Below are 14,592 nucleotides of genomic sequence, written 5' to 3'. Positions count from 1 at the left end.
CAAGTGAATTGATCAGTATACAAAGAGGTTTTACAGAGTTATATATAGTTTTGATAGTTGTAAAATTCCCTTGAGGTGTCCTGAAGATACAAAAGGCATTATAAGTGATGACAATAAGACACAGGAACAGTTAATATTTAGTTAACTGTTACTAGTTTCATCTTATCTCCCCTTAGTCATAGCATCATAACCACTCTGTAACACAGCACAGGCAATTAATGAGGAAAGAGCAGTCAATGGATGAATGGTTCTAGGTTCTAGTGCCGGCCGCATATGCATTGGCCTTTTTCTCAGAGAAGAACCTCTTCAGAACAATCACCTGTCCAACCGTAACCAGGAAAAGGATGATGGTCTCACTCGCTGCCCAGTACAGGATATGGGTGTTGACACTGTCTGCATGCAGCCAGTCGATCAGTGCCTGTACACGTTGTTGTGACTGCAGGTTGGCCACTTTCCTCAGGGTATAATGGACGTTGGTACAGGAAGACTCCAGCTAAAGGGGGAAGCAAAAAGGATCGTGATGAGTTTCAACCAACGGGCCATCAATGGTTGTAACGCAAAAGAGGTCTAATGCTTGGACAAATAGTTATGATCAGTCATCAATCTTGTAGGGCTTGGGATAATTGCCTATATGTATGGGATTGTGTAGAATTTATTCTCCTTGCATGCAGTGGCTGGATGAGGCATTAAATGTACCTAAAAGGGGATTTGAGGAGGGCAAGGAGAAGCCTGTTTTACATGGCAAGTTGCCAGAATCTGGAAGGCAACAAATACAAAAGAGAATTGGAGATATCTTTGAAAAGAAAAACTTAGCAAGTCAATGGGAAAAAGAAAGAAAATCAGATGAGTGGGGCAGATTGCACATTTCTTTTCAAGCCTTCTGTGCTGTACTGTATTTTGCTGTATGGGGGCATCAAGGGTTATGGGGAAAGTGGATTCCATGACTGACCAACCATGATCTTACTGAGTGGGATCGATGCGCTCAATGATCAATTCTTTGTTGTGTTTCTTATGCTCTTACGTAAGGAGCCACCATGATTCCAAAAATCTCACCCATTTAATGCAAGGAAAGTGGTCAGAAATGAATCATACCCTCAGTCTTACTTAACCCATCTCCAACAGAAGGCCATCAAATCTAGGCCAAATGCTCCTCTTCCTACTTGCATCCTTGTTTGGTTGTCGCTTTGGAGCTTTGTTGCCTTCAATTAGCGCTCTAGGAACATGAGAAACAGGAACGGGGGGCAGGCCACTCTGCCCTTCAAACCCACTCTAGCATTCAATAACATTGCTAATCCAGTCCACGCCTCAACACCACTTTCTCACTCTCTCCCCACTCCCCCTGACTCCCTTGGAGTTTAAACATCTGTGATTCTCTGCCTTGTACATAAACAATGACACTTCCTCCACAACTCTCTGGGGAAGAGAATTCCGAAGATTCACGGCCCTTAGAGAAGACATTCCTCCTCATCTCCATCTTACATTTTCAACCCCTTATTCTGAAACTATGCCTCCAGTTCTGGATACATCCCCAAGGGGAAACATCCTCTCAGCATCCACCTGTCAATCCCCCTCAGAACCTGTTATGTTTCAATAAGACCACCTCTCATTCTTCTGCTTTCAGACTCTTGAACGGACCTCTCATACAGTAAAAGATGAACTCTTGATCTCCCAATCTACCTTGTCATGGCTCTTGCATCTTATTTGTCTACCTGCACTGGAATATAACCAGAGCACATGCTCTACTGTTCACTTATTTATGCAGCACAATAACAGGCCCTTTCGGCCCAACAAGCCCCCACCGCCCAATTACACCCATGTTAACCCACTAACCCGCATGTTTTAGGAATGTGGGAGGAAACCGGAGCACCCGGAGGAAACCCAAGCAGACACGAGGAGAACGTACAAACTCCTTGCAGACAGTAGCGGGAATTGAACCCCATTCGCTGGTGCTGTAATAGCATTACACTAACTGCTACACTACTGTGCCGCCCTTATTGTCATCATATCGATGACATGAAGTCTACACTTCTTGCTGCCTCAGTAAAGCAGCCAACATAATCAAAATCCCCTCCCCCCAGACATTCTCTCTTCTCTCCCCTTCCATTGGGCAGAAGATACAAAAGCCTGAAAGCACATACCACCAGGCTCAAGGACAGCTTCTATCCCGCAGTTATAAGACTATTGAACAGACCTCCTGTACGATAAGATGGATTCTTGACCTCACAATCTACCTCATTATGGCCTTGCACCTTACTGTCTCCCTGCACTGCACTTTCTCTGCAACTGTAACACTATATTCTGTATTCTGTTTTCCTTTTTACTACCTCGATGTACTTACGCATGGCATGACCCAGATGGCAAGCAAACAAAAACTTTTCACTGTATCTCGGTACACGTGACAAAAATAAACCAATTGCAATCTACCCTACCTTTCTTCAAACATCAATCCCCTTTCTGCAATGCAATGCCAATCCAAGCACATTCTCCCTTGCCCTAAACTGCACTCAGTACTCCAACTGGGGTCTCACCAGTGTCCTGTAAAGCTGCATCAAAACTTCCCTCCTTTTATCCTCCATACCCCTTGCAATGAGGCCAACATGCCATCATCTCTCTTGATTACTTGTTAACCTTTTGTGTTTCATTTACTAAGCCTCTCAGATCCCTTTTTACTACAACATTTTGTAGTCTCAGTGTTAAAAATACACATTCCAGAATGTAGCAAACAGTAGACAGGTTTAGCAGCAAACCAGCTGACACATCTGATTTTCTTTTTTACCCATTGACTTGCTAAGCTTTTCTTTTCAACGATATCTCCAATTCCCTTTTGTATTTGTTGTCACCACACATTCAATAGTTGTAGTGTCGCAGACATTGCAGCCAATTTGTATACTGGAAGCCTCAAAAAAACATATAATGTTTTAGTTTTAATGAGAACAGAAGATGCCAAAAACACTCAGCAGATCAGGCAGCATCTGTGGCAGAAGATACTGTCAACCTTTCAGGCTGGAACCTTTCTTCAGATTTTAATTTGTTTTTTAAATGTTTTAGCTCTGTTGACCAAAGGATAAATATTAGCCTGAACACAGCAGGAATAACTCCCTTGTTCTTCAAAATATTGCTGTGGGATCTTTTATATCCACATTAGGAAGCAAACAGAGTCATGTGTTTAACACTTTACCCAAAAGCTAGCACTGTTGACAGTGCAGCCTTCCCTCAGTACTGCAGAGTACAAAATACATTCCCTGTCTCTGGAATAGGACTTGAACTAACAACCTGAGAGTGTGAATATTGCATATCCACTACACTGCAACTTGCAATGTTTCAAAGCCATTTACTTTTAGAGGCTCTGTTAGGTGAGGTAGCCAGATTTTCACAAGCCCTGTCACAACCAACGGACCTGGGTGAGAGCAGAAGCCCTGCTGGGGTCATCAGGGATAACTGGAGACATTTTGCCTATCTGAAGGTGGAAGTAGATCTTCTTGTGGGTGAAGCTGGAGAACTGGTTGCCAAAGCAGAACTTGTAGACCCCTGACATCTCTGCCTTCCCTTTGTAGTTTTCTTGGTGTATCTTGTGCTTCCTGTAGATCATTTGCCCTTTGGGATCTTCAATGAAGCAATCTACATCATAGTGTCCGCCTGCAATCACCTGTTGGGAACAAAGATGTTCAACTTTTATCAATACATCCAACTAAGATAAGATTTCTTTATTAGTCACATGTACATTGAAACACACAGTGAAATACATCTTTTTGCATAGTGATTTGGGGGGCAGCCTGCAAGTGTTGCCACGCTTCCGGCGCCAACATAGCATGCCCACAATTTCCTAACCTGTACGTCTTTTGGAATGTGGGAAGAAACCGGAGCACCCGGAGGAAACCCACGCAGGCACAGGGAGAATGTACAAGCTCCTTACAGACAGTGGCCGGATTTGAACCCGAGTCGCTGGTGCTGTAAAGCATTATGCTAACCACTATGCTACTGTGCCTGCCAACCTAACTGACTGGTTGCATCACAGCCTGGTACGGAGGCTCCAATGCACAGGATCACAAGAGGTTGCAGAGGGTTGTAGTCTCAGCCAGCTCCATCATGAGCACAACCTTTCCCACCATCGAGGACATCTTCAATAGGCGGTGCCTCAAGAAGGCGGCATCCATCACTAAGGACCCTCACCATCCGGGACATGCCCTCTTCTCGTTACTACCATTGGGGAGGAGATACAGGAACCTGAAGACCCACACTCAATGCTTCAGGAACAGCTTCTTCCCCTCCGCCATCAGATTTCTGAACAGTCCATGAATCTGTGATCACAAACTCATTATTCCTTCTTTTTGCACTATTTATTTTAGTAATTTATAATAATTTTATGTCTTTGCACTGTTCTGCTGCCGCAAAATAACAAATTTCACATCATACAAATCAGTGATAATAAATCTGATTCTGATTCATAAAGGCAAAGGGAGCATAACCAGCTATGCAAATCTCATACTCACCCAGCCAATGGGCGAGGACTAAACTACCAACATTCCCAAAACATGGGGCACATCCTTAACTTGTTCAAACCTTTCTTTCCAAATCTGTCTCTCCCTGGTCTTCTAATTGATTATTGGACCCCATTCACCAGACTAAACACTCACTCCACCACCGACAGACAGACAGTAGCAGCAGTTTGTACCATCTGCAGGATGCACTGCAGCAACTCACCAAGACTCCTTAGACAGCGCCTTCCAAACCCACCACCTCTACTAGCTAGAAGGACAAGGGCAGCAAAAGCATCACCATCACCTGGAAATTGTCCTCCAAGCCACACACCATCCTGACTTGGAGATATATCACCATTCCTTCACTGTCGCTGGGTCAAAATTCTGGAACTCCCTCTCTAAAAGCTCTGTGGGTACACCCACACCTCAAGGACTGCAGTCGTTCAAGAAGGCAGCTCACCACCACCTTCTCAAGGGCAATTAGGGACAGGCAATTAAATGCTGGCTCAGCCTGTGAATGAATAAAAAAATGATTCATTTAGGAGCACTGCACCCACATTTGTGTCTATCAGACAACTCTTACATGATTCAGCAAGAGTTACGATTGTTCATTGGACTCAGAATCAAAAAATTAGAGACTTTTGTAGACAGAGGCCACTCAGCCCATCACATATAGAACATTGAACAGTACAGCACAGGAACAGTCCCTTCGGCCCACAATGTCTGTACTGAACACAATGGCTGGTGACGGAATTGGGGTGGTGGAATGTTAATGGGAATGCACGGGAACGAATAGGTTGCAGGGAAAGTAAGTGGGGGAAATGGGACTGATGGGAAATTTCTGAAAACTGGCATAGACTCGATGGGCCGAACAGCCTTCTTTTATGCCATAAGGAATTATGGAAAGTTCCTGCTGTCAGCTGCTATGGTGGGATTCAAACCCATGCATCATTGGTCTAGGCTTCAGCTCGTCAGTAACATGGTCACTCTGTTACCATTCCCTTTTCAATGTTAACGTTAACATGTTTCCACCACTCACAGGGATCAGACAAGCTCTTATAAAAACAATCACCACCTCTCTCCCGGTTGTTATGGCAATTATCTTAAATCAGTGTTTTCTAATTCTGGTTCCAAGAGTGGACACTTTCTCCATCTACTCGATCAAAATTTTTCATGCTTTAGAAGAGCCCCGTTAAACCTCCCTTTAACTTATGGTGTCAAAGAGTAATAAAGCACGTAGACGGGCCCTTCAGCCCAACTCATCCATGTTGTCCAAGATGCCCATCTACGCTAGACCCATTTCCCTGTGTATGGCCCATATCCCTCTAAACCTTTCCTATTCATGTACTTGTCCAAGCATCTCTTAAATGTTGTCATTGTACCTGCTTCTACCACTTCCTCTGGCAACTTGTCCCATATATCCACCACCCTCTGCGTGAAGAAGTTGCCCCTCAGGTCCCTTTTAAATCCTCTTCCTCTCACCTTAAACCTATGCCCTCTGGTTTTTGGTATTGGTATTGGTTTATTATTGTCTCTTGTACCGAGGTACAGTGAAAAACTTGTCTTACAAACCGATCGTACAGGTCAATTCATTACACAGTGCAGTTACATTGGGTTAGTACAGAGTGCATTGAGGTAGTACAGGCAAAAACAATAACAGTACAGAGTAAAGTGTCACAGCCACAGAGAAAGTGCAGTGCAATAAGGTGCAAGGTCACAACAAGGTAGATCATGAGGTCAGAGTCCATCTCATCGTATAAGGGAACCATTCAATAGTCTGACCACAATGAGATCGAAGCTGTCCTTGAGCCTGGTGGTACATGCCCTCAGGCTCCTGTATCTTCTACCTGATGGAAGAGGAGAGGAGAGAGAATGACCCTGGTGGGTGGGGTCTTTGATTATGCTGGCTGCTTCGCCAAGGCAGCGAGAGGTAAAGACAGAGTCCAAGGAGGGGAGGCTGGTTTCCGTGATGCGCTGGGCTGTGTCCCCAACTCTCTGCAGTTTCTTGCGGTCCTGGGTAGAGCAGTTGTTATACCAAGCCGTGATGCATCCAGATAGGATGCTTTCTGTGGTACATCGATAAAACTTGTTGAGTGTCAAAGGGGACATACCGAATTTCTTTAGCATCCTGAGGAAGTAGAGGCACTGGTGAGCTTTCTTGGCCATGGCATCTACATGATTTGACCAGGACAGGCTATTGGTGACGTTCACTCCCAGGAACTTGAAGCTCTCAACCCTCTCGACCTCAGCACCATTGCTGTAGACAGGTGCATGTACACCGTCCCCTTTCCTGAAGTCAATGACCAGCTCTTTTGCTGATATTAAGGGAAAGGTTGTTGTAATGACGCCATGCCACTAAGCTCTCTATCTCCTTCCTGTACCCTGACTCATCATTGTTTGAGATACGGCCTACAATGGTGGGATCATCTGCAAACTTGTAGATTTCCTTTCTCTGGGAAAAAGACTGCATGCCTTGTGATTTTCTACACCTCTATAAGGTCACTCCTCAGTTGCCTACACTCCAAGGACTAAAGCCCCAGCCTGCCCAACCTCTCCCTATATCTTCTCTGTTGAATGGAGAGCAATCCCAGTTCCCCAGTCTCTCCGTGTAACTGGTACCATCTGGTAACTCTCTAAGACCTTGGCATTCTTGCTAAGGAGTGGTGCCCAGAATTAGACACATGACTGTAGAAGATGCAAACCAGTGATTTGCAATAAATCAGCCCTTGAAATCTAACCTTTTATTTATACAGCCTAAAATTGTGTGTGTTTTTTAACTGGCCTACTAACTTGCATTTCTACTTTCATAGATTTGTGCATTTGATTGCTAGGTTCCCTGTTTCTCAATCTGTTTTAAAACTGTACCTTTTAGTTTCTATTACCTTTGTTTATACCTCTTTCCAATTTTCCAAAATGCATTTCTTTTCCGCGCTGAATTTCACAGTTCAACTGTCTGCACATTTTACCAAGCTGCCTTCTGAAGTCTTTTACCATCCCCCATTTTGAGCACATTTCCAAGTTTCATGTTGCCTGCAAACTTTGACATAACACTTGTCCAGGTCACCAATATACATCAAAAGTTTCTGTGTCCCAATGCCAGCTACAGCGGCATGCCATTGTTCGTGTTCCCAAAATCTGATTAGCAACTAGGAACAACTACTTGAAAATCAAAAAAAAAATTACAGGTGCTGTGAACGTGAAGAAAAAAACAAAATACCAGGAATACTCAGCAAATCAGGCAGCATCTATGGAGACAGAAACAGAGTTAACCATAGAACCATGGAACCATAGAACACTACAGCACAGAAAACAAGCCATTCGGTCCTTCTAGTCTGTGCCAAAACTTTACTCTGCTAGTCCCATTGACCTGCAACCAGTCCATAACCCTCCAGACCTCTCCCATCCATGTATTTATCCAATTTATTCTTAAAACTTAAGAGTGAGCCCGCATTTACCACGTCAGATGGCAGCTTGTTCCACACTCCCACCACTCTGAGTAAAGAAGATCCCCCAAATGTTCCCCCTAAACCTTTCCCCTTTCACCCTAAAGCCATGTCCTCTCGTACTTATCTCCATTGATGCCGACCTGCTGAACATTTCCAACATTTCTTGTGTTTATTCATGAGCCCACTAAAGTTTCCCTTGTCCAATCCTGCTACCACTGCCTTTTGAATTTTAAGGATTCAAAATACATGGGATTAACAAAAAACTACTGTTGGAGGAACTCAATGGGTCAGACAGCGTCTGTGGAGGGAAAAGAAGGGTCTTGACCCAAATTGTTGACTGTCCATTTCCGTTCATGGATGCTACCTGACCTGTTGAGTTCTTCCAGCAGTTTGGTTTTTTTTTGCTCTATATTCCAGCATCTGCAGTCTCTTGTGTCTCCGTGGGATTATTGTAGGATTTGTGTAAATAGGTGGTTGATAGTCAGTGATGACTCAGTGCGTCAGGGAGCGGGGGTGCCTGTTTCCATGCTGTTTCTCTCTATGATTTCAGTTTTGTGAACAAGACTAGCAAATGATATTTGCTTTTAAAGTCTAGGTACATACATCAACTGGATTATCCTTATCAACAGTCCCAGTTACCTCACAGAAGAATTAAATTTGTTACACAGAATCTTTCTTGAACTAATCCACCAGACTTAGGTGTGTAGAAGATTTGGCACAACTGTCATTACCTTATACCCCAACTTAGCCCTCGAACATTGTGCTCAATGCAAAACCAGAACCATCACCTCACCTGCAACTCACTTTACACCAGAGGTAGCAGTGTTGGTAGTGGAATGCTCCAGTCAGGACTAGCACATTAAGATTTGGGAATGAACCAAGTTAGACTATATGCCAATTCTTGGGCGCCTTTGTGCTGAGTGAGGTGCAAGTGTACACGTATGGAAGTGATTGGCATAAGAACCAAAAGTGACCTAAGCAAGTTTTTTTTATTACTCAGTGGAAATAGAGTCATAAGAGTACTACAGCACGGAAGCAGGCCCTTTCGCCCATCTAGTCCATGCCAGCCTGGTTTTCTGCCTAGTTCCATCTACCTGCACCAGTGAAGGCTTAGGGTCTAGAATGCATTGGCTGGGGTAGGAGTGAAAGTTTATCCAGCTCCCTTCTGAACATTAAAGTAGAATAAGTATCTGAGAGGAAAGAATTTGCAGAGGTATAGGGAAAGGGATTAGCTGGATTGTTCACACAGAGGTAGAATGGTCTCTTCTGTGTTGTAACTAGATAAGTTAAGATATCTTTATTAGTCACTTGTACATCGAGACACACAGTGAAATGCATCTTTTGCGTAGAGTGTTCTGGGGGCAGCCCGCAAGTGTCGCCATGCTTCCGGTGCCAATGTAGCATGCCCACAACTTGCTAACCCCTACATCTTCAGAATGTGGGAGGAAACCGGAGCACCCGGAGAAAACCCACGCAGTCACGGGGAGAAGGTATAAACTCCTTACAGACAGCAGCCGGAATTGAATCCGGGTCGCTGGTGCTGTAAAGCGTTATGCTAACTGCTACACTACCGTGCCTGCCCATTTCTCTAATCACTATTCTGTGATTCTGAGGCTGGTTCAGGAACCTGGATCTGAAATTGGAATAAATCCAGTTTAGGAAGAGACGTGTAAAGCAGCCTGGCAGGGAAAATAGTAAGAGCTAGTTGAGTGGATGGATGTTGTATGAAAGAAAGAAAAATCAGAATTGTTCTTCGAATGATTAAAAAGCCAAGGTGCATTGGGTAGAACTTCCAAGGAGTGAGTACTGACTGGTACCCTACAGAAGAACTATTGACTAATGTCTGAACCACTCTGAGGAACTGACGGACAGATTTACCTGGCTCTGTGTTGACACATGCTTATCAGTAAAGGCCAACGGTGTGTGTGAAGTTCCACACTGTGTGTCCTTGGGCAATGACTAACACCCAACAGAACAACAGAGACACAAGAGACTGCAATCTGGAGCAACAAACAATCTGCTGGAGGAACTCAGCGAGTCGAGCAGCATCTGTGGAAGCAATGGAATTGTCGACGCTTTGGGTCTGATGCAGTGTTCCGACCTGAAACATCAACAATTCTAAAGCCCCCCACAGATGCTGCTCGACCCGCTGAGTTCCTCCAGCAGATTGTTTGTTGACCCAGTGGAACAAGTCTGAATGGGTGTGGTATGGCGTGTGTGGAGGTGAGGCAGACTGTTGCCTTTTGACCTGCCAGTGGGAAAAGCTGGACATATCTGAACTAAAAGCATCTGAAGAGTAACCTGCAATACTGGAATACAGTAAAACTCTGTTAATCTGGCACCCACTGGAGTTTGGTGGCATTGGATTGGCAGATTTTCTGGACTATTAACACTCCAACACAATTTTCATTCACTTTTATTTAGATGTTACGCAAGGGTATAATAAATTTTCCAATAAGTCTGGTGAGATTCAAGGGAGCACGGTAACCGGGGATTTGGTGAGTTTCAAGGAAGAACGGGAATCAAGGCCCCAGTGAGTTTCTGGGGAGTGTGGGAACCGAGACCCAGTTAATTTCAATGGAGCACAGAATCCAGGCCACCAGTGTGACAAAGGGAGCACAGGAACTGGGGTCCCATTGTGTTAAATTAGCAGCTGGGAGCCAGGTGCCAAACCATCAGGATTTCCAAACCATTGGACAGCAGATTATTGGAGCTTTAATGTATAGTTCATTGAAAAAGACTTGCATTACTATAGCACCTGCTGTGACTAATCATACACTTAAGCACAGTGTTTCAACTTAAGAACCTCAGCAAAACTTTTTCACCCAGCAAGCTGGCTCAACCAGTATTATGTTACAGGCTGTCATCGGGTAATGAACAGATGAACAGAATTTTTACAGATGTCCCCAAGTCAATTTTGTCCATAAGTCAGAAAATAAACAAAAATCACTTGATATGGTGACCACACCCCCACAGTATTGTAATGAAGGGCATCAAAAGGACACAAGACTGATTTGAAAGAACAATCACTAAAAGTGGAGAGAGAGAAGAAACTAGTTCTGCCGTTCATAGGAACAAATGTATGTATGTACGTTGGACTCTTGAATTTAATAATATCATGGGAACTCATTCGTATGTAAGGGTGTCCATAAGTTTAGTATTTGTAACCAGGGGACAGCCTATGGTAACCAGATATCCCCTGTTTCGGTAATACCGAATGAGGGGTATATATTGAACATGATTCCAGCGACAACTCCTCAACTCTTCTTTGAGTTGGCAGCACCTGGGAGGAGAGATGTGCCTTCGGTTTATCTCTGAGAGCGTAGCTCTCCCCCAGTACTGCCAAGGAGAATCAGCCTAGATCACCCTCAGGGACAGACAATTACAGAGATTCACCACCTTCTGAGAGAAGACGTCTGCATAGTTTTAAATGACTGGCCCTCTTATTTTGTAGCTACATCTCCTTGTTTGTGACTCTCCCCCTGGTATAAACATCTGACCATCCACCCTGTCAAGCTCCCTTGGGATCCTACAGGATCCCTTAGGACTTTTTTCCCTGGAATGGGAATCAGAATTAGATTTATTATCACTGACATATGACATGAAATTTGTTGTTTTGCTCAGCGTTGGAGGCTTTACAAAGGTTTATAAAACCTGAGGGGCAAAGATAAGGTGAATAGCCAAAGACCTTTTCCCCGGGGCAGGGGAGTCCCAAACTAGAGGGCATTGGTTCAAAGGGAGAGGGGGGAGGTTTATAAGGGACCTGAGGGGCAAGTTTTCCACACAGAGGGTGGTGGGTATATGGAACGAGCTGCCAGAGGAGGCGGTTAAGGTGGGTACAATTACAACATTTAAAAGACATTTGGACAGGAACATGGATAAGGAAGGTTTAGAGGGATATGGGCCAAATGCAGGCAAATGGGACTAGCTCAGGTTGGCAACTTGGTCAGCATGGATGAGTTGGGCTGAAGGGTCTGTTTCCGTGCTGTATAGCTCTATGACTCTATATGTTTGAATAAGGTCCCCAATCTTCTAATCAGGGAATACAAACCCAAACTGTCTAACCTCTTTTGATAGGACAACCCTCTCATCCCACTTCCCCTCCCCTCCACCTCCCTTTAAGCTGATTTATCCCTGGGGCTTGGCGCTAATGGAAACCAGAAATCTTCTAATACGTTTACTGACTGGTTCCCCGGGAATGTTTCAAAATGCAAAGTGTACAAGACATTGGTGAGGCTGAATTTGGAATACTGTGTGCAGTTCTGGTCACCTACCTGCAGGAAAGATATCAATAAGCTTGAAAGAGTGCAGAGAAAATTTAATAGGTTAGGACTTTATTCCCTGGAGTGCAGGAGAATAGGGGAGATCTTATAGAGGTATACAAAATTATGAGGGGTATAGATCGGGTGAATGCATGCAGGCTTTTTCCCTTCAGGTTGGGTGAGACTAGAACGAGAGGACATAGGTTTAGGGTGAAAGGTGAAACATTTAAGAGGAATCTGAGGGGGAACTTCTTCACTCAGAGGGTGGTGTGAGTGTGGAACGAGCTGCCAGTGGAAGTGGTAGATATGGATTCAGTTGTAACATTTAAGTGAAGTTTGGATAGGTACATTGATGGGAGGGGTTTGGAGGGATATGGTCCAGGTGTAGGTAGATGGGACTAGGCAGAAGATCAGGTCAGTATGGACTATACGCACCAAAGGGCCTATTTCTGTGCTGTAGTACTCTATGACTCTATGTAGTTGCCTTTCAAAGAAAGCAAGACGGGGAGGGGAAAGGAGGGGCGATAACATTTCCACCCTTCAGTACGGATAGCTCTCCAAAGCAGAACTGATGTAAGTTAGCTGTTAAAAATGGCATGCATCAACTGCTTAAACCGTCCATCTGCCAGGTGGCAGCTGTTCATAGATGGACTGCAGTTATACCTCTTCACGCAGAATTCTGCAAGCAGTTGATGCAATATGTGAAACTGCTGACAAGTCACTATAGGATTTGCAGATGAGATTGAGTGAGCTAGGGCTTTTCTCTTTGGAGAGGAAGATGAGAGGTGACTTGATAGAGGTGTACAAGATGATGAGGCATAGATCAAGTAGACAGTCAGAGACTTTTTCCCAGGGCGAAAATGGCTAACACGAGGAGGCATAATTTTGTGATTGGAGGAAGATATAAGGGGGATGTCAGAGGTAAGTTTTTTACACAGAGAGTGGTGGGTGCGTGGAATGCACTGCCTGCAGAGGTTGTGGGGCAGATACATAGAACGTAACAGCACAGTACAGGCCCTTCGGCCCACAATATTGTGCCGACATTTTATCCTGCTCTAAGATCTATCTAACCCTTCCCTCCCACATATAAGAATCTCTTAGATAGACACATGAAATGGGGGGCTATGTGGGAGGGAAGGGTTAGATAGATATTAGAGCAGGATAACATGTTGGCACAACATCGTGGGCTGAAGGGCCTGTACTGTGCTATAATGTTCTATCTTCTATGGCCAGAAAGTTGTGAGTTCAGTCACTCAAGGACCAGGGTCTGGGCTCATGCAGTGGATGTGTGGCGCTGTTGGGTCAAAGGAAACAAAAGATCCCAGGCCATCACCACAAAGAAGAGCAGGTGCCCCGACCAATATCGATCAACCAATACCTAGACATAACATTATCCGGCCATTCTCACAGTGCTGTTGGTGGAAGCTTGTGCACAAATAGCACTTCCACTACAACAGTCCAGCACTTGAATGAAGTAAGTCGCTGTTAAAGCTGTTGTGGGACATCTGGAGGCTGTGACCGGCGCTATGCAAATGCCCGTCTACATCACTCAGACAGCCCAAACGTGTGTATTCCATTTTCCCCCAGAGATTTAAGGACTCTACCTGGAACACGAGGTGATACTCGGCGTCCTTCTCGACCTCGTCGAAGAAACATTGGACCTCCCGATCGGCCAGCACGAAGGTGAATCTCGACAGAGTGGCGCCAGTCAAAGGCAGCAGCGGCAGGAATAAGACAAGGGTGATCATTGTGCAGGGGGCAGAAAGTTCAGATTGCACCGGGCTCCCAGTCCGCAGATTGAAATCATCGCCTCGTTGCACATGTGTCTCAGCTCCTCCCTCCTAAGCCTGACGTGGCACCGAAGTCTGAAGCTACCGGGAATGGGAAGGTGTTCAGAGGACAGCGGATTGCAGGAGGCTGGTCAGACAATGGGATCGCCACTGGGATTTCTGCACCACAGCGCGGTCAGGATTACATCCCACTTTTACCCCGGCCCTCTGATGTGTTCACTTCGTTCCTTGCTGATACCTCCCCCTCTGACCAGGGAAAGCAACATCTGCTCATAGAATAACCATTCGGCCCATTGCATCTCTGCTAGTATATTTAATGGGCTTTCTACCTCAACATCTTACTCGTTCTCTTAATTTTAGGTTTCATGTATTTATTCATTACCTCCTTAAAATTCAGCTTCTAACACGTAAAAGAGAGAAAAGCTTTTGTTTTTAATAAAATCTTTTGCTGGTCGGGAGTTTGTTGGCTATTCAACTGTGAAAGGAATCACAGTGATGGGATTGTTTACGATTCCAGTGGCTGAAGTCCTCCCACATGTCCTATTATTTCTATCTACACTTTCAACGTGTTTTCTGGTTCCTGAGACTGGAATGAGAGTTACATAGAACATAAAAC

General features: G+C 44.7%; 1 protein-coding gene across 1 annotated transcript; it reads right to left on the bottom strand.

Annotated features, from left to right (window-relative positions):
• Positions 1–250: 250 nt before the first annotated feature.
• Positions 251–13,934, bottom strand: LOC127583867 (transmembrane emp24 domain-containing protein 3-like). The gene is made up of 3 exons (XM_052040261.1): positions 13,791–13,934; positions 3,398–3,646; positions 251–493 (listed from the first exon to the last, which is right to left on the bottom strand). Exons 1-3 carry the CDS (start codon positions 13,932–13,934, stop codon positions 251–253), a joined length of 636 nt encoding a protein of 211 aa, XP_051896221.1.
• Positions 13,935–14,592: the final 658 nt, after the last annotated feature.

The sequence above is a fragment of the Pristis pectinata genome, chromosome 28, assembly GCF_009764475.1.
Source record: "Pristis pectinata isolate sPriPec2 chromosome 28, sPriPec2.1.pri, whole genome shotgun sequence".
In the NCBI taxonomy this organism is placed as follows: Eukaryota; Metazoa; Chordata; class Chondrichthyes; order Rhinopristiformes; family Pristidae; genus Pristis; species Pristis pectinata.
This window is presented reverse-complemented; position numbering and strand designations above follow the sequence as displayed.

Coding starts and splice junctions, on each gene's coding strand:
- LOC127583867 (XM_052040261.1), bottom strand. CDS start 13,934: ATGATCACCCTTGTCTTATTCCTGCCGCTGCTGCCTTTGACTGGCGCC. Junction 3,647..13,790: donor AGTATCACCTCGTGTTCCAG/GTAGAGTCCTTA, acceptor TGTTCCCAACAG/GTGATTGCAGGCGGACACTA. Junction 494..3,397: donor GGGCTTCTGCTCTCACCCAG/GTCCGTTGGTTG, acceptor TTCCCCCTTTAG/CTGGAGTCTTCCTGTACCAA.